We start from the raw sequence: 24,919 nt of genomic DNA, 5'->3' as shown, positions 1-24,919 counted from the left end.
CTTCCCTCAGCAATTCTACAGTCCTCACACAGCTTCTAGCTTCAAAATGTAAAGTATAACATACTCTTTTCTTTGAAAACTCAAAAGACTTCTCACTTCAAACTTCTCATAGGTCCAGTCTCTAGTCAGACTGCTTCTTCCGCACCTGAAATTGTCTAGCCAAAGCATGTTTCCCTGCTTTGCTTTCCTCCAGTACCATATGTGACTAGTTCCTTCTTGCTACTCACATCTCAATTCAGATTCCTTCTATTCACTTACTTTCTTGTTTCAGCAAGGATACCAAAACATGCCCAAACCATGGGATTACATGAGATGCTTTTTTTTCTAAATCATTATTACTCATATGGTGGCAACAAATGGGAGCTTGTTAGAAATGCAGAGTGCTAGATGCCACAATTTAATCAGAATACGCATTTTAACAAATTGCCTCACCTTCTATAAACATTTGAGAACCACTGATGTAATGCAATGCTAATAGATTTCATTTTCTATTGGGGTTCATGAAAGAATAGTAGTTCAGCAGGGCACTAGTGGCTCATGCCTATAATCCTAGCTCTTCAGGAGGCTGAGGTCTAAAGATTGAAGTTCAAAGCCAGTCCAGGCAGGAAAGTCTTTGAGACTCTTATCTCCAATTAAACTACCAAAGCCAGAAGCAAAAAATTTCAATGACAGCACCTAGGCCCTGAGTTCAAGTCTTGGGACTGGTATAAAAAAATAACTCAGTTGACACAACTTTCATTAATTGTTTTATACATCTAGGTACATATATTCTATTAATGCTGAATATATGAAAAATAGTGAAGCTATTTTTAGAATTCATAATACTTGAATCAAGTCTCATTCCTTGACTGTATATTGGGAATATAATGATATATTCATTATAATATAATGATATATTTCTCTTGTTTGTCATGTCAACAAGGTTGAGAACCTTTATGTTTCTCCATAATAGTAAATTTCAGGTCTTAGGATGAGCATCTTCAATACAGCATTTCATCATACTCCTGGCAAAAAATGTACATTCTTGAGGAATAAATGTGTTATAAGTCATCACAACTTCTCAAACTCCTAGATGTCATAAGGAACCAAACTACCTAAGAATAAATTTAAGAGAAAAGCTTTTTAATAAAGAATAAAATTTACAACACAACTTTAAAGAAACTCATAAAACCTTGAAGTGCAATAAATGCTTTTTTATTGTATGCTCATTTCACTGAGTAACATTTAGAAATTATAATTCCACATAACAGTGACGTTCTTATTTTACAGCGTGTACATCATTTACAGCCACGTAACACACATTTTGGTAGTTTTTTCCAATTCAATATTCTGAAGTTAAGAAAGATTAAAAAAATTTCAAGTTACTGATTCTTATTTGGTGCAAAAACAGAAAAGTGAATATCATTTAAAACACAAACTCACAATATAACATGAACTAAAAGTACATTTTAATTATGTTGAACAGCTGAATGTAAACTAAATGAAAGCAACTATAATTTAAAAGCACACACCATATGCATTACATTTATGAACAGGATTTTCATTAAATTTCCCTAAACCAGCATTTAATATTAAGCATCATTTTGATTTGCAGCATGCTAACACAAAGCGTTGTTAAAAGGATGCATATTTTAAGTTTATACACTGTAAACTGAATATCCACCTCCAAACTCTATTGGCAGCATGTTCTGTTAAATACTGTGTAAATACTGCCTCATACTTAAGATTTATGTTAATAATATGGTATACTGATGTTAAAAATCAAAAAATTTCAATAATGGCATAAAATTGCACCTTTAAACATTAGAGCAAGTAAGACTAGAACAACCATACTTGCTAAGACTGTCCTAAAAAAAACTATATAATATTTAAGAAAACTGTGTTCTCTCAACTTAACTTTTAGATCATTAAGCATATTGTACTGATTTTTTTTTTTGCAACACCACAGTTGCATCCATTTTAGAAAGCCGCATTTGACTCAAGACTCAAATATACTTGTGTTATATATGCCATACTGAATACTTGAACATGTGAAAAAGGGAACTTCAGTCCTTAGATTTCACCTCAGCTTTCAGTACAGAATGCTAAACATCCTATCCTGTGATAAAATATTAGCAGCACTGAGATTATTTTTTAGTTAATAGCACTGGATTCATGTAACTTTTTCCAGTGAGAATTCTTTTAATGAATACACAAAGCTTTCACAATTCTGAAATTCAATGTCTAGGTACAATAAAAAGGCTCAATGACTAAGTGACCAATGGATGACTGCATTGTCTTTTCCCAACCTATTTCTAAAATTGCGTAAAATGAGGCTTGCTGGCTAGAGCAAAGCACTGCAATTTTAAATCCCTCAATCATGTACTCTCTTTTCAGAAACATCTGCCTTAATGCGATCAACCAAATAAGGTACTTGTCTCTGCATTTCCCCTCTGCAGTTTAGTTATGCATATAATGCTAGTAAGTAGACACTTAAGTCTTTCTGCAACCTTTCTATGGTGCTTCTGAAATTCATTAAGTAACTTCCAAAGGGCTATGTGATTCCCGTTAATCCAAATATTTTAAGATATTTAATACAAAGAATGTAAAGTTATGGTTTGATATCAAGGTTACAAACCAGATGAAAAAATGATACTTCCTTCCCAAGTAGTATATTTCATTTTCTAAATAGCTTTTTTATGTTGATCTTATTACATAAGAGCCTCCTTGTGGTGTCTCATAATATGCTGATTTTTTTCTGATGGTCTTCGGAATCCCTTCTTGCAGAATTCACACCTGTGTGGATAGTCTTTTGTATGGATTGATATCACATGCCTTTTAAAGCCAGATGCATCTGTAGTGCTGTACTCACAATACTCACACTGGTAAATCTTTCTTCCAGTATGGGTCTTCATATGCTTTTTGAGTTCATTCTGCTGTCTGAACCCTCTCTTACACCTTTTACACTTCAATGACTGATCCTTGGTATGAACGGAAAGGATATGGCCACTAAGAATAAATGGATCCGATGTTTTAAAGTCACAGTGCCTACACTGATGAATCTTCCTCCCCTTGTGAATATCACTGTGTTTTTTAAGCTCTGAAGGGCGGTGGAAACCTTTATCACAGACATCACATTTGTGAGGAAAATCCTTCGTATGGACAGATATGATGTGCCTCTTAAGGTCACTTGAGTTGGTGCTCTTATGTTCACAGTGAGGACACTGGTGTGTTTTATGTCCTTGAAACAAATCCAGATGACGTTGAAGCTCCCTCTCATCACCAAAGGCTTGAGGACAGTGCTCACATTTATATGGCAAATTGTTACCATGCTTTGACTTAATGTGAGTTTTCAGATTTGATTGGTCTGCACACCTGAAGACACAATACTGACACTGATATGGCTTCTCACCAGTATGGGTTCTCATATGTTTCTTGAGTTCAGAAGGATGGCGAAAACCTTTTCCACACTCAACACAAACATGAGGAAAATTCTTGCTGTGAACAGCCAACAAATGTCTGTTCAGCAGACCTTGTTCAGCAGTTTCATAGTCACAGTATTTGCACTTATGCATCTTCGGCTCCTTGTCTCTTAGGATAAGTTTGTTTGAGCTCAGTGGACTAGCCTCTCTGTATCTTCGTGTATACTCTGTAAATTCATGGGTTTTGTCAACTTTGTTTATAAGCTTATGGCTTTCTAAGTGGTTATGGAAACTCACTTTCTTGTTAGTTGTAAAGTCACAATCTGTACACTGGTACTTTTTTCTCATCAAATGATCGGGATGATTCTTCATGTGTCTTTTTAAGAATCCTCTGGATTTAAACTTTTTTGTGCAAATATGGCAAGGGTATACTGTCAGGGGCTGTCCATCAGGACCTATTATAACAGCTAAACAGAAAGAAAAGAACATTATGATATCTGGTCAGAACTTTCTAAAGCATTTTACAACAATGATACCCAAACTAAATGACTATTAACGTTGTGAAAATAAAAGTGCACATTAGAAACAGTTCATATGCTGGTTGCCACTGGCTCACACTTGTAATTCTAACTACTTAGGAGACTGAGTTCTAAGGAATATAGTTTACAGCCAGCCTTGTCACCGATTAACCAGTGAAAAGCTAGAAGTGGAGCTGTGGCTCAAGTTGTAGAGCACCAGCCTTGAGCCCAAAAAGCTGAAGGACAGAGCCCAAGCCCTGAATTCAAACTGCAGTACCCACAAAATAAAAGATACAATTTAGGTTAATTCGTGGTACTTTTTTGTTTTATTATGGTACCCATCCTGGGGCTTGAACTCAAGAGCCTGTGTGCTGTCCCTGACCTTTTTTGCTCAAGGTAGCAATTTACCACTTGAGCCTCAGCTCTACTAATACTCTCATGAACTTTCCTGCCTGGGCTGGATTTGAACCACAATCCTCAGATCTCAGCCTCTTGAGTACCTAGGATTACAGGTGTGAGGCACAAGTACCCAGGTAAGCACTCAAGTATAGACTACTAAAGGCTACCATCACATGTACTTTGAAAGCCAGAATTATACATCTTTTATTGTTAAGCCAGTTTGGGAATTCCTTTTTAAAGAATCTTTTGAATGAGGGGCAAATATAGTTTCCTTAGTTTCCAGTAGTACACATTGAAGTGTAGCTAGTCAAAACTTCCCAGGTGTAAGAAAATACAGTTATCTATATAATACACAAGATCTCCAAGGGAAGTATAATTACCTTGTAAAAAAAACTTTTTCCCCCCTTTGGTTACAAAAATAATTGCATGTCATGAATTGTAATACAAAGCAGAATATTTTACCTGTTTGCCACTGCCTTGTTTCTCCTCTTCTCCTCTTCTTGACTTTTTGCTTAAGTACTTTATTAGTATTAATGCTGTCACAAATTTGAAGGTACTGTGCTGTTGTACTGCTTCTGTTTTCTAATGTAGAGTCCAAAGTATTTGCTGAAAAAAATGGTACACTGTTAAACTACATATATTTTGACTTTTTCTGTTTTTGCTAAGTGCATTACTATACATGATATGATACCAAGTTACTTTTTGGTCATCTTTGTCTATCTCTTGTGTTCTCTCTCTCTCTCTCTCTCTCTCTCTCTCTCTCTCTCTCTCTCTCATCTCTGATATGTACATGCAAAATCTCTGAATAGGATATTATAAAATTAACTTCAACTATCTTGGTTTAAGGGGCTGTGTGCATAGTTCAGTGGAAGAGCAATTGCCTGGCATATAAGAAACCTTGGGATCAATTCCCAGCACCACAAAAAGAGAAAAAGTGTAACTTCTGGGCTGATTGGTATGGCTCAAATGATAGAGTGTCTGCCTAGGAATTGTAAACCCTAAATTCAAATCCCAGTACTGACAAAAAACCTGCCTGATCATAGTAAAGGAATAAACTGATAAGACAAATTTATAATATGAAAAATACTTAAAATCTTAGCACAAATTGAAGCTGATGAAATGAAAGGGATTTAGCAAAAAACATACATGTATCAGTGAGCCAATAGTCATGTTTACTATGTGTAAAGCATAAAAAGAAAAATATCACACACATATGTTTTGGAATATCACACATGATATGAAGGGTATTAAGCATTTACATTGATATTATGGGTTAAAATAGATTTGGCAGGCAGTTTACTGTAATTTCACTGGGATAAGTACATAAAAAAATAAAATCTTGATGGGAGTCAGTAGCTCACACCTGTAATCCTAGCTATTCAGGAGGCTGAAATCTGAGGATTACAGTCGAAGCCAAGCCTTAGCAGGAAACTCTGTGAGACTCTTATTTTTAATTAACCACCAAAAAAAGCCAGAAGTAGAGCTGTGGCTCAAGTGGTAGAGCACTAGCTTTAAGCAAAAAAGCTCAAGGACAGTTCCCAGGCTCTAAGTTCAAGCTCATGGTCTGGCAGAAAAATAAAAATTCAGTTTACCATATATGCGGTGATATATGCCTCTTAATTTTTGTGAAATCCACATTTAAGGGTAGTTAGCCAAACCCACAGGTAGAAACAGATCACATTTTTTTTTTCTCACGGAAAAACATCTGTTTAGTTAAGAGAAAACTATCAACCAGGGAATAATGGTATACAGAGTATGTTTAACAAAAAAAAAAAACAAATGGACACATAGATATTTTATATAGTGATTTTATACATTCAGTTGTAATATGGCTTTCATATAACAGATGATATCCCAACCGACTGCCATCTAAACTAAGAAAATAACTCAATCCCACGATAGATGTTGACATACCAGCAGCAATTTTTATTTTTCTGTCCAAGAAATTTTTATTTTATATATTTTTCTTTAACATTATTTTATGGCTCATGTGGTAAACTGGCCTGATACTTCTATCTTCAGGGAATATAAAGAGAATTATTTTCTCAGATTAATAGATATGATGTCCACATGTGCATTAATTGCTTAGAGGCAAACTCCTATGTAACTCTTATGATCAGGCAAATAATCCAACAAATGTGTCTACAAACATAAATTACTCTTTACTTACTTACAAAGTAGTACATGAAACCTGATATTTAACTAATATCTTACATATCATACTCTCTTACCTGATGCTTGGCAATCTTCATACCTTCGGGAAACTCTTCTTTCATCTCCTAAAAAAAAACACTGATTAAAAACTCATAGGCTGACAATGACTACTAGCAGATCACATTTTAATTTATCAAATCTTATTTTCCCACCATTTGTTGAACTAAGTAAAATTTTTGTTGTGCTTTTCTATTCTCAAAGATTAAATAATTATACAGACTGAAAATAAGGGCTAATATCAGGATCCTTGGACTTGTTAAAATCTAGAACAGTTTTACTTTGAAAACTGAGTAGCTATTTGTGCAGAGTACCAAAAGTACTGAAGATGTTGAATACATGTCTGTTGAGTGAATAAACCATTGGGAGAACACCAAGTTTACATAAACTGATGCATTTCAACAACAAAAGCTTTCAAAGACCATTTTGTACAGGACATAAAATGAGATAAAACAGACAAAATGAGACAAAAATAGCCTGATTAAAAATTAACCTTCCATTACATACGTTTTCAAAGATAATACTTGAATTTGTTTCTTTCACAACCCCCACGTTTATTATCTGGGGTTTTACATTTTTTAATAAATGTTTTTTAAAAAGAGATTGATTTTTCAAGGGTTACTCATATTTAAGAAAAACAAAATGTTTTATGGCATTCATTTATATAGGTAGGATTTAGAATAGATCCTAATGAAAAATGCATTAAGCATGGTTCAACTTAAATAGCACAAGATATGCAATAGAAAAATCATGTAAAGTTACTAGAGATGAATCAGTCCACAGCCAAAGATTTTGATTTTATTAACATGGTGGCATTAGCACAGTATATTTAATGGCCTAAAGGCCGAGTAAATACATGTTTTGTACTGATCAGGTGAAAAAAATGCCAGTGTCCTACCATATGATGCAGCCCAGACAACCGGGACAACTGTTTTATTAACATCAGAGTCCTCAAGCTGAGTTTCAGGGAGAGAAGTTCCTTCCTCTGCCCCTACAGTGACATCCATGTACACTTCATCTGCTATTTCAGCGCAACCTAAATTTTAGAAATAATTGCTGGTTTATAACCCCAAATATGTAATTAATGGGTAAAATTTCCAAACATTTTAAATCTTTTCACTTTCAGGATTCCAGTTTGGCTCATCTAAAAATTTATAAATTTGGGCTGGAGGCATGGTTCAAGTGGTAGAGTGTCAGCTGAACAAGCAAGCAGAGCAATCATAAGGCCCTGAGTTCAAACCCTGAAACTAGTAAAAAAAATATATAAATGAAAAATTATAAATTTAACTTAAATTTATTTTAGGTACTTTCAGGGGCTAATGCAACTGGGATGTAATCATTTCCTCAAGATCTTATTCTCCTCTTAACATGACATCTTATGGAAACAGCTTTTTGCTTTTGAGACAGTATCTGTGTAGATCAGGCTGGCCTCAAGCAAAGGTGTGTGCTCTTATGCTCAGTTCCAAAAATGGCTTTTAAATTATATAAAACATATGTGCTTGAAATATTTTGGCTGATTTTGCAGCCTTTCAAGTGTTACACATTTATAAAAATGGTTAGATTACATTAATTTGCCTGATAGTTCTTAGGAACTCAACAAATTGTTCCCATAAATACAATGCTAGACAAACGTTATGCTGTCCTTCATGCTGTTTGTAGTACTGCATGTGTAATGAAAAAAATCAAAATACTAGTTAACTTAAGTTAAATAAAAACAATTAAAATTATCTATGTATGTGTAGATATACACACATACATATAAACATATATAAATACAAAATACTGGTGCCTGAGGTTTTTGGCCACCCTTTGAGAGCCTGGAATTTAAGACTATTAAGGCGAAAACAAAAGTTATGTGGGGCACATTAAAAAAAGTATTCAGGCAAAAATATTTAAACCTAAACTCACTTTGTTTGAAAAATGTTTGCATTTAACCTGGTAAAAATAAGATGGCTTTAATTCACATATTTCCTTTGGATCAAGTATTGGGATATTCTTATTTTCTATAGAAGAGACATGAAAATAAATGTAGGAGAAAATATCCCTCTTCTCCAAGGTCTCTCTTCTTTCTAACCAGAAAAAGACACAAGTCTAAGTTTTCTTCTGGTAACCAGCTAATTGATGCCTCAGTCTTCTGTCTCCTATTGTTCCTTTCCTGACCAGTGCATAATAATAATTGAAGAATTTATAGCCTGTAGTCATTTGTTTTGATATTTTCACTATACTGACTGATACTTTTGGGGGGTAAACTTTGCTTCCCCATGGCATCTAAGGAGGGAGATGTGAGGGAGAGTTACCAGATGCAGCATGAAATTAAGCACAACCTTGTTAAGAAATACTATGAAATGAGGCTCTTGCCCTTCAAGGGCCAAACAAAATTGTGCTTTCTCAGTATGGCAAAGAGACAAAAACAGCCTTGGAGAAAGGCTTAATACTGAAGGGAAGGGAATAGAAAGTGGCCAGAGAGCAAAATGTCTTCCTAAAAACCAGTAACCATGGCAGGGAGCAAACTTAAGGAGATTTTATTTTTACTTTGTGAGTCTCAAATGAGATAATCCTATAGGGCTGGGAATATGACCTAGTGGTAAAGTGCTTGCCTCGTATACATGAAGCCCTGGGTTCGATTCCTCAGCACCACATATATAGAAAAAAGCTGGAAGTAGCGCTGTGGTTCAAGTGGTAGAGTGCTAGCCTTGAGCAAAAAGAAGCCCGGGACAGTGCTCAGGCCCTGAGTCCATGACCCAGGACTAGCAACAAAAACAAAACAAAAAAAAGAAAGAGATAATCCTTCAGAACTACTTGGGGAATATCAATAGCATAATAAATCAAGGTCCTAGCGGATGGGCTCTGATGAATACTTATGCAACTAGCTTCTCAGTGATAAAGAACAATCAGCCCTTCCACTGTTAATAGAAGCCAACAGTGCTCACTGCCATGTGGGGAAAAAATACTAGCAGCAGAGTTAGATATGAGTTCAAATTCTGACTTCCTCTTCCTCATGTAATACTAGAATGATCTTGAGCAAATTATTTTCACTGAACTTTTCTTTCTTCCAAAAACCAGGCAGTACTATCTACCTCAGAGATGAGGTGCTGGAATTAAATGAAATATACACAACAAATCTAATAACATACATGCCAATACTAAATTTCCTATATATATGCAAGCTTCATTAAGCAGGAACTATATACTGTTCCTCTCTGTACTGCTATCACATTATCTGAGATACAGAATTCATGTTTGCTGATCTGAACATATATAAGAGGATGGTCAAGAGGACCCTTCCTTTTATATATTTGCAGCAAAGTGTCAGGCTAGCTTGGTTTCTTGGACATTGTTCTTACATAGAGCTTCTAGTTTGGCATTGCTTGTTTCTTAAAATTGTACAATTGCTACTTCTAAGTCATTAGAGGGCCCCTTTCTCCTTACTGATTTCATCCTCTTCTTGAGAAGAATCTTTAACTGCCATGTAAACCATTTTCTCTCGCTGCATTCGGCTCTGGTCAAGCACTCCAGCTACAGAATGTCCACTGGTATACTCACTCTCTGTGACAATTTCTGTTCCACCTTAAAAATTAAGACAGGTATAAAAAGAAAGAAGCACTATATTTATAAAGATATGTAAGAAATATTTTCACTCAGAAATTGTTTTGTAAATTCAGAAATAAGCAACAAAGTGCCAATAAAATGTTCATATTAATTACACTTGAAATCTTCAGTTCACAAAGAAATTGCTAACACATAACGCTTATATTCCAAGCACCATATAAGAATTTTACATATATTTATCCACTTATGTCTCACTACAACCCCATTACATAGTTACTGACATTATGGTCATTTATTTATGAGGAAACAGAGGCAGATAGAGATTATGTACATTTCTGAAGGTCACTCAGCGAAGTGGCACAACTATGATTAAAATTCATACCAGAAATTGGGTGTCAGTAGCTCACTCCTATAATGCTAGGTACTCAGATGGCTGAGATCTAACTCTTCATCTCCATTTGACGAGCAAAAAAATCCAGAAATGGAGGTGTGGCTCTCATGTGGTAGAGTAACAGCCCATGAGTGGAAAAAAAACAATTGAGTGCAAACCACATGCCACTAATATCCATGCCCTCCAACATTCTTCATTAATTTATTTTGATATTTTCAGCTATAGTATTCTCATGTCTGAAAGAATCTAGGAACAACATATTCTGCTTTCTTGATTTGTATTTAAATAATCATGTATAATTTTAAAATATACCATCCAAGAAACCCATAATTTGTGCCTTAAGGACAACTGTAGAAGAGTGACAAGAAAAGAACAACTCTCATTTCAATTACAGCAAGAAGTTACAAAAAGTCTCTATACCTATTTCAACATCATCTTCAGCCTCTGCTTTGAATATATACACTTTGATCACTTCAGAACCAAAGCCATCTTCCTTAACATCTTCCTGTGAACCATCACTGCCAATTTTTAACGGTGTGTTCCCCATGTGCTCTAATTTCTCTCCAACATCATCCACTGCAAAATATAAGGAAGAAATCATTTCAGTCAAAAAGACCACTGATGTTTAGTGAGTACAAAGCATAGCAGCCAAGTGAAAGAACATGTTCACCTCCTGCCCACCACATTAAAATTACTGTTTGGCATGGAAAAAATAGCACAAAAGATAGACATTCAGCATGGTGAAGTCAAACAGAAATGTTTTAAGTTTAAATGTATCACCAAAATCATGATTTTATAGAAATACCATTGATACATAAAGAGAGAGGTAGGTCATGTAATACATAGGGGAAAGACATTGCTTGAATATAACTATGAACATAGCAACATTTAACATTGTCTATGTATTGCTTAGGTCATATACAGTATTTCTGTGTGATTATTATTATAGTGAAAGCTTGCAGCATAGAAAATGAGACTTGCTAACTATGCTTAAAATGTAATTAATAGTCTCATACTTTTACACCATATTTGCATATAATTTTCTTTCGTCTGCATCAGGTGGTACCAGGCCAGTGATAGTTTTCATAAGAAAAAGAAGCAGAAATACCCAATTAAGCATTACCTTCATATGTAATTCTGAAATAAAGCATATGTTGCATTTTAAGTTAAATCCAACCACCAAAACCAGTAAACAGAAAAATTAGAACCATAAAAAACATATTACTCATAAAATGCAGTCATGTAGCTTCCAAATTAAATAGTAGCTGCTTCTAAAACCAACTAACATATGAGATCTAGAATTTAAAATACAGAAACAGAGAACATCTACATGATTTTATTAAAAGGGCTTTTCACAAATCAGCATAAAAATAAAATCTTAAGAGCCATGCCTCCATAGCCTGTCATCCTAGCTACTTGGGAAGCTGAGATCTGGACAATCATGATGGCTAGCCAGGACAGGAAAATCTGAGACTTGGTCTCCATGGAAGGGAAGAGGGCTATAGTGGTACATATCTGTGTTCCTTGTAACAGGAGAAATCTGAAAGTATGCAGACTGCAGCTCAGGTGTGTGCCTAGGTGAGAAGCTAGACCCTACCACAAAAATAGTGGAAAAAAAAAGGTTGAGGATAGGCTCAGTATTGTCATCGCAACTTAGTAAGCACAAGGACCTAAGTACAAAACCCCAGTACTAACAGAACATAAACATAAATTAATAAAACCTTAGTACTGTAATTTTTGTTAAGTCAGTGGGATACAATCTAAACCACAACATCTGTGTAAGTAGAAATTTAGCAGTGTAGGCTTTATTTCATATTCATGTATAATAGAAAATACTTAAATGGGTATTTTTAGTTCTTTGTCCTTACTTACAACCTGTGCATTCAGTATATATAAGAACAAATTACAAAGAAAAGTAACAGTATTTGAGAATGAGACAACTACTTACATTTTAAGTAGAGATACAAACTTTTTTCTTTTCCTCTACAGTCTTTGAAAATAGTAGAACTCTTATAGACATAAATTACATAATCTATGTGATAAATATACTAATAAATAGTTCCATGGTCATATCCAAGTAATGTGTTTTCTCTAAATATTATATGCCTACCATTTTTAATTTTAATTTCATTCATACAAAACTAAATACAAACAATATTAAAAGTCTGCTCTTCCCTATTTTATATATCACATTGGAACATATATAAATAACAAAATTCTGAAGCTCCTAAGAATATCAAACAATACTAGAACTATGAAAAACAGATAAAAATGCAGTAAAAAGCTATAAACTGGTATTCTTAAGTTCCAGTCTATGAGAGATTAAATCATTTACTCTGTGTGAAAGATAACACCCAAGTAATAAAACCGACCAAATATTTTTATTCCAAGATAGTCTCCTAATTGTGCTACTATATTTTTTGGCAATTTGGAGAAAACAATGGGAGAGATTAAAGCAAAAGAAAAAAGATGATTAACTATGTAATACTATTGGTTTAATGGTTTGTTACTAAATATAGCGAATAAAGAACGAGATTCTTGAAAAATTTAAAAGAGGCAGATTAAGTTTTCAGGGGAAAAATACATTTCATTCTCAGTCCTTCTGCCCCACCTCTTAGACTCATTCTCTATGTAGACTAGTCTGTGATCCTTCTAACTCAGCTTTCCCAATCATGGGATCACAGGCATGTGCCACCATGCCTGACTTTCAAACATTCTTCCAAGTTAGATAATGCTTAGCATACCTCCAACGAAATAGTAACATATTTCCTTATTGTAATTTATGCAGTATTCAAGTACCACAGTGGTAGAGCACTAGCTACAAACAAATTTTAAAAAAGTCAAAACAGCATGATGCCCTAAATTCAGGCCTGAGTATTGGCACACAAATAAATAAATAAATCCCTATAGGAAATATAAATTTCATGAATTCATCTTTAAAAGCCACTTAAAAACACTGGAGTGTCTCATTATGAAGGAATTTCCCCATTCCAATAAAGCTTTATATGAAGGAAATAACCACCCATAAATATTTGAAGGATGTTAGGCATTTTTAAAGAAAAGTATAACTGGGACAACATTAGATGTTACTTAGCATAAGTGGGAGAACCTAACTGTGTGCTAAGGTAAAAAGTATGTGAGGTTTGCCCTGAACATGGATTAAATTCAGATTGTACCTCACATTGACAGAAGACAAATGCCCTTACTCTAAAGCTTACCTCTAGTGTTTAGGAATTCCAGAATAAGGCAAGGGTTTGTTTTAATTCTTTAAATTCCAGAATGAGATAAGGGTCTGTCTTACTTCCTTAACTTTAACTCTTAATTATTTTGAAAATCTCTATTTGGGGAAATAAAACAGAGACAATGAGGTCTTTCAAGACACTGTAATCTCCAAATTCAAGAGATGACAGAAATTAAGGAGTATAAAAATGAAGTAAAGAACAAGGAAGAAATTACAATAAAACAAAAGGAAATGGCAAGCATGAATAGTTGTGATGAGTTTTATAACCATTTCAAAAAACAGTCAAGGATATGCATATTGTATAATGAATATATAAGAAAAATAGTTTTGTGTATTTGTGCACATCATTTAACACAAAATAACTGGGTTTTAAATAATTTTTAACATTACTGATTATTTTTTCTTACTAATGATTTAGGAAGTTAAGTTCTCCTCAGCTCTAAATTCCCCTTAAAATTACCCCACTGCTGCTCCATAATATTCAAACAACAAAATGTTCTCTCTTTTTTTTTTTTTTGGCCAGTCCTGGGCCTTGGACTCAGGGCCTGAGCACTGTCCCTGGCTTCTTCCCGCTCAAGGCTATCACTCTGCCACCTGAGCCACAGCGCCCCTTCCGGCTGTTTTCCATATATGTGGTGCTGGGGAATCGAACCGAGAGCTTCATGTGTAGGAGGCAAGCACTCTTGCCACTAGGCCATATTCCCAGCCCCCAAAATGTTCTCTTTAATGGTGAAATTCTATTAAACAGAAGGTCCCAAGTACCTGAATTTGACATATGTGGTAATGATAAACACTCTACCATAAAATATTTTAAACTAGTTTGAGGAATACTCTTTGAAGGTGAATTAACTTTTAGTGCAGAAATAACATCAAATTTTTGCCGTATTAGTTTATGAGTTTGACAAGAAATGTACTCACTCCCTTATAACATTATGTAATTGTAACCCCTCTGCACATCACCTTGGCAATAAAATTAAAATTTAAAAAATCTCATTTTTTTTAGTTTAAATGCACCCACATATACAGCACACACTTAGTAAATGTACAAATACACACATACACACACTCACACACACACATCGTATCTGGCGATTTCCTTTGCAGTCAATCATTTCTGCATTTTAAATGGACTAGCACAATAATTTTGCCCCCCAAAATCATGTCTTCATATAAAGAGTAGACCTGCTTTTTTATTTAAAGAGTTTCATTAATAGCATATCACAAGTCACTTATTGTTGATGCTCTGAAAAACCAACCAATTAAGAAAATATTTTTGTCTCTCTTTAGGTAAAATGCCTTAAAAGACTCACAAAGCAGTTTGAAATAAATTGTTAAATAGTCGTCCATAAGACTACACACTAACACACACACAGTAAGACAGAAAAATGGAGAACACGAATTGACTTTATGCTTTGTTTCAAGTATTGAAAAATTCATTTAACTTTTTAAAAAACACACTGTGCTTAAATCCTTATGCAAAATAAGGTAACTATTCCAGGGCATGCCATATTAAAAAAAAGAAAGAAAGAAAAAGAAAAGAAAGCAGAAGCTGGGAGCTGGTGTCTCACACCTGTAACCCTACCAATTATTTAGGAGGCTGACATCTGAGGATCCCAGTTCAAAGTCAGTCTAGGCAGAGACTACTATTAGACTCTTATCTCCAATTAACTGGCAAAAAGTCTGAAGTGGAGTTGTGATTCAAAGTGGTAGAGCACCAGCCCTGAGTGAAAAAGCTAAGAGAAGACCCAGGTCCTGAACATATATATGTTTAAAATGCTTCAGCAGTTAATATTCATGTTGAGCTTTCCAAATCTATTTCTACACTAAGATATTAATAAGTTGCCTATTATGTTGTTCTGGGTAAATTAACATAAGTAAACTCAAAAAAGCATCTAAACACAAACTACCTGTAAAACAATTCTTTTTCAAGATTAGCTCTGTGATTTTTATTGAATATATCCTCCATCTTAGATAACCTTTTCATATTAGATGAATTAATATTCCAAGTAATTAAGTACTTTATACTTTACTTACAAGATATCATTAAGTAATCTTCAGAAGTGCTCTTGACATCAACATCGATGTCATTGTCATCATCATCATCATCTTCAGTTTTTATGGTAACTGTAGAGCCAGGAACACCACCAGCTGCTTGAATCACAGTTTCAGTATCTGAATTGGTTACAAGAACCTCCTCTGATACCATTGTGGGAGAGTCAACTCCTGAAACACAATCTTGAACCACATGTTCCAGATGTCCATCAGGACCAGTAACAAGATCAGCCACAAAAACCTGCTCAGGTACCCTAACAGTTTCTGCAATTAATTCAGAAGTCAAGATGTGATCCCCATCATCTTCATCTAAATCTTCTTCCATTGCAACGTCTGCTTCAAGCACAGCTTCAGGAACAATGACACCTTCTGTTACTACATCAGTCTCTGTAATGATATCAGGCCCATGGACAACTTCAGCTGCAAGGCCATGGTCAAGAGTTATCCCATCATCTGTGACCACATCAGAAACTAATACAGCTTCAGGAACTGACACAACAATATGGTCTCCATCGATATGTGCAGTGCCAGCCATTCCAGCCACTATAATACAAACAATTATCCAAAAACAGGTAAAGTTATTTTATTAATCAAAGTTTTAATATATCAAATGCTATAAAATATTTCTTAAATATAAATTATCCCATGTCAAATACATAATTTTAAGAGCACTGCTGAATACTTAGCTGGAAATTATATGTGTGTGTGTGTGTGTGTGTGTGTGTGTGTGTGTCACTAACTAGGAATTAGAGTAGAGGTGAGTGAAAGAAAAGTAAAATCTAAATTAAGACATTAAAAACAATTTTACTTTAAGTGAGACATAAAAGGCATAATAAGACATCACTATACTTCAGCCGAAACAAGCAAAAAAAAAAAAATATCAGGGTGATAAGGATGTGGAGAGACCCAGGAAGGATGTGATCTATGTTCTTAATTGCAATGTAAAATGTTAACAGCCAGTCTGCAGAACAGCTTGACAGTTTCTTACAAAACTTAAACATTACTTACTATACAAAACTCTACTATTATACTCCACAGTACTTTTCCTTAGGAAATTTTAAAACATGTTTATACAAAGCCGTACACAAATATCTCTAACATCTCATAGTAGTTATTACTTATAATAGAAAACCTGGAAACAGATGTCTTTCAACACATGAATGGATGGTTAAGCCAACTCTGCCACATCCTTACCATGGAATACTATTCAGCAATGAAAAGAACAAACTAATGATATATTCAACCTCATTGAATCATAAAATCATGCTGAGTGCAGAGTCAATCATCAATAAATGTGATGTTGTTTGATGTACAAATGGAATCATTTAAGTAACATTCTCAAATTGATAAAACTAGATATGAAGAACAGTATTCAATAATAGGATAAATGTGGAAATACAAAAATTCTGTATCTTCACTGTGGTGGTGGTTTTTTGAGCATGTGCACAACCATTCCCCTTTCTCTCTTATATTTACACACACACACACAAATGTATGTCAAAACTGGTGAGGGCTGGGAATATGGCTTAGTGGTAAAGTGCTTACCTAGCATGCATGAAGCCCTGGGTTCGATTCCTCCATACCACATAAACAGAAAAAAACAGAAGTGGTGCTACAGTTCAAGTGGTAGAGTGCTAGCCTTGAGCCAAAGCTCAAGGACAGTGCCCCAGGCCCTGAGTTCAAGCCCCAGGACTGGAAAAAGAAATTGGTGAAAACTGAGGTCTGTAGTTTTACTTAACAATAACACACCAGTGTTAATTTTCTGATTTATATTGTGCTACAGTTACATGGGATGTCACCATTGAAGGAATATGAGCAAGTAAATACACACAAAACTCTATGTGCTACTTTTCCTACTTCCTGTGAGTATATGATTATTTCAAAATACTAAAAAAAAACCTCAAAAGGACACACAAGTCACCAAATTAATAAAATATTATTATACAATAATTCGTAAAGATGAAAGTTCCTGACCTTATTTAAGTTACAAAAATAACTATATCCAAAAGTAAAAGACATATTTCAACTTATTTCAGACTAAGATTAAGTCTGAGAATAGTAAAACTACAACAGGAACAAAGCTTTAATATTTCCTGTGAGCAGGATTTAAACATACCTGCCCTGTAAATATTGTATGAGCTAGACAATTTAAAATTTTGCCTTCCAATGTGCACATATATAGAGATACATACATATATACATTTAATCCTCAATACAACTATATGGAGAAACTACAGTTTAGAGGTTAAATAAGCTTGCCCAATGCTCATAGTGGGAATTAAAAAAAAAAAACTATTTGATTCTAGACTGACTTTTTTTTCCACTTGTCTAGGAGGATAAAATTTATTGTTTACCTTAGAGACTGGATTAATAGATTTATGAGATTAACCAAGTGGAGTATTACTGGAAAATAGTTTGAGGGAACAAGACTGCCATGTACAAGGCACAAGGTTCATGTCACTGCACCACAGAAAAAGCCTATGGCCTAGATACTTACTTACATTTTAGTCATTAGTAAGCAGCACCAAAATATCATTTGTAATTTATTTTACTAGGGAACTATAAATAAGAAAGAAATGTTTTTAAAATTAGATCAGTGAGAAAGCCAGGTAACAATAAGAAATTAGCCTTGATTACAAGTATTTCCCATTTCGGTATGTAGAACATCACCAGAATGATAGCATAACATTTGTTTTTGTCAATGGTGGTCTGTCCTGGACCACTATCTAAGGCTATTTTGCTGTTTAGGTTCCAAAAAGCATGATTTATGTATCATAAAAATCTTAAACACCTATTAAAATCTTGTCACAAACCTCAAGGCCAATCATTATACTGAGATACCAACAAAATTATGGCATAAAACACTGAAAATTTTAATATCAATTATGCTTTAAAATAGATTGATTTAAGAAATTCTAAATTGATGCTTCAGATTCTAAAATACAGTAGCAAGCCATACCATACTCTATCGTTGTTTGCATTTTACAAATAATTTACAAAATTGCAGTATCTAAGTTTTCAAACTAACAGAAACTCAAAAATATATCATCTTCCAATGAAATTCTAAAAAGTGGATAAACTGGGTGCTGGTGGCTTATGACAGTAACCTTTGCTACTTAGAAGGCTGAGATCTGAGGTTCGTGGTTCAAAGCTAGCCCAGGTAGGAAAATCCATGAGACTTTTATCTCCAACAAACTACTACAAAAGCTGTGGCTCAGGTAGCAGAGTGCTAACATTGGGCAAATGAAGTTCAAGGAAAGTGATCAGATCCTTATCTCAATCCCCAGGACCAGCACAAAAGAAAAATGTGTATACAATAAATTAAGCACAGAAGACTGCTTTCAAAGAAATCTGTTACCAGAACTAAAATTTCCAAAAGTCCTCTTGGTAGATTTAGACTTGTTTGACCCGTGCATGTCATCAAATATGTATTACTTCAATACAAACAAAAAGGAAATTAAATATTAATTTAAATAATTTAAAATAATTTAAATAATTAAATATTAATTAAATATTAATTAAATATTAGATAGATTTGAGGATTGCAATTCAAAGCCAGGCCAGGCAGAAAAGTCCATGAGATGCTCAACTCCAGTGAGCCAGTTAAAAGCCAGAAGTGGAAGTGTGACTCAAGTGGTATACCACTGGCCTTGATTAAAAATACCAAAGCACAAGGCCCTGAGTTCAGCCCCAGTATTAGAACACACGAACACATGGACACACAGACACACTCACATGTATGTATGTAAAGTATGTATTTGACAATTTTCTGAGATAAGATCAAATTATAAGTAATTACCAAGTGTATTATTTTGACTCTATCACTTTATAAGCATCTCCGTTGAAATGATAGAAGCACTTCCTTTTGCAGCTTTATTAATAAAAGCAACTTAAAATGTATTTCAGAAGGCAAATTTAACATTTCTTACATGTGGAATCTGATATACACTATCAGAATATGTAACCCTATTATGCACCTACTCAGATGTGAACTGAATTTTTATTTACCTGCAACATATTACTTCTGTATTCTAGGTTTCTTTAGCCCAGCCTTCACATAGATTGTAAGAATGATTTTAAGAAGATTATCGACATGTAGATTTTTTTTTATTTTATTTTTTTATTTTTTATTTTTTTATTTTTTTGGCCAGTCCTGGGCCTTGGACTCAGGGCCTGAGCACTGTCCCTGGCTTCTTCCCTCTCAAGGCTACTTGAGCCACAGCGCCCCTTCTGGCCGTTTTCTGTATATGTGGTGCTGGGGAATCGAACCTAGGGCCTCGTGTATCCGAGGCAGGCACTCTTGCCACTAGGCTATCTCCCCAGCCCCGACATGTAGATTTTTTAATAGGCTCCAAATGTTTACAGTAAAATTAGTATTCCTTATAATTTACCTGCCTTAATTTAATTTTGATTTTTAGTATGGTTTTACTTTTACTTTTGAAAAAAAGAAATCCAACAAAGAAAATGCTTTACCAAAATCTTGCATAATCATGGTATGGGCCATTCTAGAGTCTGCTGTGTGCAATCCAAGACTTCCAACACCTGAATCCATACTTAGCAGTGTTCATTCACAAATATCTGTAAAAAGAATGGTTTAAAAATAGTTCAAATACATTTAGCTCCAATCCTTGGTTTTGATAAAAATGCAATAGAAAATATGCTTCTCAACCAGGTATGCAAAGCTCATTAAAAAAGAAATAAACAAACAGACACCCCCCCAACCTTGATTAGATGCTGTAAGTGACAACCATAAATAATAAAAGTAGGGAAGGTGGAAGTAAATAAAGCAAAGATAATGGAAAATGGTTAGGATGATGAGCTATTGAGAAATGATAGAAACAAGCAAGAGAACAAAGCTGCAGCACTGAGGTTCCAGTCAGAAAAAAGGAAAGAAGAAGATGACAACAGAAAATAGTTGGGATATTTATACATTACTAGAGGACTCAGATGTCTAGTATTAGTGACTTTCATCCAGTGGCTCTCATCCATTTCTTCCAGACCCAGATCAGCCCTGCAGCGGAGCTCTGCAGATAAACTTGTATTCAACTTTGGCTCTTGGGATTCTACTTATAATGTAAAATGTTTTATCCCAGTTTCCCCGGTGTTCTTTGAACCAGTAAGGACTTCTGGCCTCACTCTACTACATTCTCTTGTTTCACAGTTTTGAGGACTCATGAAACATGACTGCTTCCTAAATATAGTAAAGATAAGATCAATCACATACACACATTTAGCAACTGTTTCATTCAGCATATCATTCACTTATAATCATATAACTGATGGTTTTCAGTAGTGATTAGTAAAATTATGCTAGTCTCATGGCAAATTCAAAAGCAAAAGGCTCAACTGGTTTCAATGCCTATACTCAAGATCTTATAGTCAAGATACTATAGAACAAAAAGCCAGAAGCCTTCTCTCAATATAGTACTTATAATACATAGCAACATTTCACATTCAAGCATAAGAATTATAAGTAAACCAACCACAAAATATGTCAGTTCTATAAAGCATTATTTATCTTAGGCGTATTTGATAAGAGAGGCTCTACTGAAAAAAAAGATGATGTTACATGCTTATTAAACCTTTGAGAAAGTTGCCATATAGGCAAGCACTGGTGGCTCACACCTGTAATCCTAGCTATTCAGGAGGTTGTGTTTGAAGCCAACCAGAGCAGGAAAGGTCTGTGAGACTCATCACTCCAATTGACCATTAAGAAGCTGGAAATAGAATTGTGCCTCAGGTATTAGAGCACCAGCCTTGAATGAAAAGCTAAGGGACAGTATACAGAAACTGAGTTCAACCTCCAGGAGTGGATTAAAAAAAAGAAAGCTGTCACATAAGAAAATTCTATAGGAATACAAGAAGAGTCCCTCAGCAGTGTTTATAAACATTTGAATTGTGCAGATCTGTTTACATAAGTGCTTTGTAGGTGGGTGCCAAATGTACTCCAAGCATTTATGGAAGCAAAGTTAGTTTTCTTTAATGCATAGCTGTCTTTTTATCTTTATATTTTTCCAAATACCACATTGCATGTTGTCCTACTATTACAGAAAATGAAATCAAGAAGCCCAGAGAGTTCACAGTAAATCACCTGTATGTTCAGATAGATACATTAAAAGCCATAAGGACTTATTTTTAAAACTTAAAACAGCATATGCTTTGAACTTCAACTTGGTCCATAGCTTACTTTAACCACATTAGCAATGGAACAATTATAAATATTCTAAAAGCTTAAAATTGTTACATTATTAAATAAGATATTAATTTGTTAATCACCTTTGCTTGAAGAAATTGTAGATTTTCTTAAATATTGTAAAGTAAAAAGCTGCAGAAATTTATTTTTCCTCCCAAATTATGTCATTTTCTTTGGGAAAAATGTTCTGTTTACCTATTGTAAAAATACAGTCAAAATTAGGTATATTTAAGACATTCTGCAACCAAATCTCTTACACAACTTAAAAGTGTTTTTATACACTTCAACTTGTAGGATGAGGTTGGAAAGGTTTCATATATTCAGGTCTTTGTTTATTTATCTTTAAAGCAAGCAAGATGGGGGATCGGAACCTATGATATTAGCAACGTTATTGCATTTGACCACTCCATTAAACCAAAACCTCTAAATCTCACTGTACAAAACAGTAATACCTTATTTTAGAAAGTAAAAAAAAATCAACAGCAAGGTTTATCATTGCCAAATCCATGCAGAAAAAAAAAAAACTTCCCTAGCACGCCACGAAGTGTAAAAATTATAAGACAAAGTGCATGTATTAGGGAAAGTACCACAACGTATGCATATAAAATTGAGTGGAGCACTTTTTTTCATATAGAAAGCTACATTACAAAATTAATAATAATCCAGGTAAGAGAACACGAGTGTGTTAAGCATTTAATAACCAATAGGTAGCTAGGCTTCTGAGACTTTTTAAAAGTATATTACACATCATTATTGAATGGAGGCAACCTATCAAGTCTATTTCAAGTAAATATGTTTCTATCAATGCGCGGGGGCGGCGGGGGGCGGGGAGTGAAGGGAAGAGAGAAATCACACACACACACACACACACACACACACACACACAAAAACCAGATTTTTTTACACGCATCTGTCCCCTCTATAAAGCTCATCGAAAACAACAACAAAAACAACAACTAGATTTTCAGTGATGTCAACAAGGTGAAAGATAGGAAGGAAATGGTAAGGAAGCGGAGGAAGAGAATGCGAAAGTAGTATTTGCAGAGATAGGGAGACAAAGGAGCCCTGGCAAGTAGCAGTATTGCAGCTTTGGACGCAGCCCTCTTCCCGCAGAAGTCTCCCTTTCCCACGATCATGCCAAGTTGCAATCATCGCCAACAGCACGCACACACGTGCCCTCTCACGATGACCCATCTGACTGGCTCCTAACAGATCCAGAGACCTTTGGCAGTGGAAAAGACACGGAACATACAAGAATCCCTTTCCTCCTCCTCCACGTCCTGCTCCTCCTCCCTCCTCTCACTTGGTGCAGCGGTCGCCACCGATGCTACCCACGCGCCGTACAGCCCAGCCCCTCCAGCTCCTCCCGCTCGCTCTGCCCCGCTACGTGGGAGACGACTGGGAACCAAAATGGTGGTGTTTTAGTGGAGGCGACAGCTGCCGCACACAGCACCCCCCTCCTCCTTCTCCTCTCCCCCGCCCTCCCATCCTCTGACGGCTCCCAACTCCCCGATTCCCTAAAATGCCCGATTCCGTGCAGCTACTTCCTCTCTTTCCAATGCCGCCACCCCTCGTGCAGGGCAAACGTTCCCAGTCGCCTGGCCGGGAGAGGGTGGGGGGGACACGGGGGACAAGGAGGAAAAAGGGGCGACGTGAGGAACGGATGAGGGCTTGAGGGAGAGGAAGATGGGGAGTCGCTGAGAGAAAATGCCAAGGGGGACGCCGCATTCTTCGCTTCATCGTTTTGTTTTCCGCCATTTTCCTGTCACCCTTAAACCACCGACGGCCTCCACGACGGCTCCGCTTCCCTGCAGCCGAGCTTCAGGGGAAGCAGAGGTTGGCGAAGGGGGAAAGCTCTCGCCTACCTCCATTGCTCTCCCTTCGCTGATAGCTGAGGCGGAAACCTGCCCGAGGGTTAGTGAAAGCTTAGGGACTAGACGCCACTTCCATTGTTCCCTTACGCCCTCCACTAGATGCTGCCTGTGAGTCTCTCCTCTCCACCCAGGAGAAACTGAGGGCGGCGGACACAAGTCTCTCGAGTTTCTCGCCCGGAGTCTCCTTACCTGTCACTCCCCGCTGCCTCCAGGGCCGCCTCTGTCGCCGCCGCCAGTCAGACTATGACCGCGCTCTGCCTTGCTGCGGGGGGCGGCAGCTGTAAGGTCCTCGCATTCGGGTTTCCGAGGTTCCGCAGCCCGAGCCAATCACAAGCTACTCTGCGTCTAGGAGGCGCGCCGCCTCGTCCTCCTTTCTATCCCGACTGTCTGCTGAGGCTGCATTACGTCACGCTACCCTTGCGGCAGGGTAGGGGGCCTAAAGGGGAGCGCGCGCACGCGCGTCAGCCACTGATCGTGCTGCCCGCGCTGGGTTTGTGCTTGCAAGACCCCGCGGGACTTACAGCCGGGGCCGCAGCGCCGGTGGAGTTCAAGTGCGCAAGCCCAAATCTTGAGACGTTCAGAAGGATTTTCCGTGGGAAGATTTTCTGTTTTCCAGGTTTCCCATGGGAGAGGAAGAGCTGGAAGAGGAGAAACTAATGACAGAGTGACCACTAGCTGAACCTCTAATAAATGCTAGATATACATATATGTGACAAACTACACTGATCACTGGGATAGGAGCTATGCCTTTTCCCCAATAAAAATCGTGTATGTTTTGCAATTTCCCTTTCACCGGTCTTTCATTCCTTTTGTATTTTGTAATTGTACACAGTTTGATGAAGAAAGTAAAGTGAAAGAAAATACGAAGGACAAAGGTAGACAACAGATGCAAATTTACCCAGCAATAAATCTTGAGTGTGTCACATTCAGCTTTATGGGATAGAACGTGGAGGAGCCAGTGGTCAGATGTAGCAGAAAGTGGCGTGGGGACTAGATTTCATTTAGAAACTGCCTTATGTATACGGAACTCACATTCATTGTATGATCCTTTAAGGTCTATAGTAGGATTTAAGCAGAGGAAGAGCATGAT

At 36.1% G+C, this 24,919-nt stretch overlaps 1 protein-coding gene across 6 annotated transcripts; it reads right to left on the bottom strand.

Moving 5' to 3' along the window:
* Positions 1–1,195: 1,195 nt before the first annotated feature.
* Positions 1,196–24,206, bottom strand: Znf711 (zinc finger protein 711). Of its 6 annotated transcripts, none has more exons than XM_048336365.1 (11): positions 24,019–24,206; positions 22,039–22,150; positions 20,693–20,953; positions 20,236–20,340; positions 15,745–16,305; positions 10,890–11,045; positions 9,959–10,096; positions 7,428–7,565; positions 6,550–6,597; positions 4,781–4,924; positions 1,196–3,868 (listed from the first exon to the last, which is right to left on the bottom strand). In XM_048336365.1, exons 4-11 carry the CDS (start codon positions 20,312–20,314, stop codon positions 2,691–2,693), a joined length of 2,442 nt encoding a protein of 813 aa, XP_048192322.1. In that variant the 5' UTR covers positions 20,315–20,340; positions 20,693–20,953; positions 22,039–22,150; positions 24,019–24,206; the 3' UTR covers positions 1,196–2,690. The 6 variants fall into 6 exon arrangements, with proteins under 6 accessions (XP_048192322.1, XP_048192324.1, XP_048192325.1 ...); XM_048336367.1 differs by having other exon boundaries at positions 20,698–20,953; XM_048336368.1 differs by having other exon boundaries at positions 20,236–20,786.
* Between the last annotated feature and the right edge of the window lie 713 nt (positions 24,207–24,919).

The sequence above is a fragment of the Perognathus longimembris genome, chromosome 28 (genome assembly GCF_023159225.1).
Source record: "Perognathus longimembris pacificus isolate PPM17 chromosome 28, ASM2315922v1, whole genome shotgun sequence".
NCBI classification, from domain to species: Eukaryota; Metazoa; Chordata; class Mammalia; order Rodentia; family Heteromyidae; genus Perognathus; species Perognathus longimembris.
The sequence above is the reverse complement of the archived record's forward strand: the minus strand, read 5'-3'. Positions and strand labels throughout refer to the sequence as shown.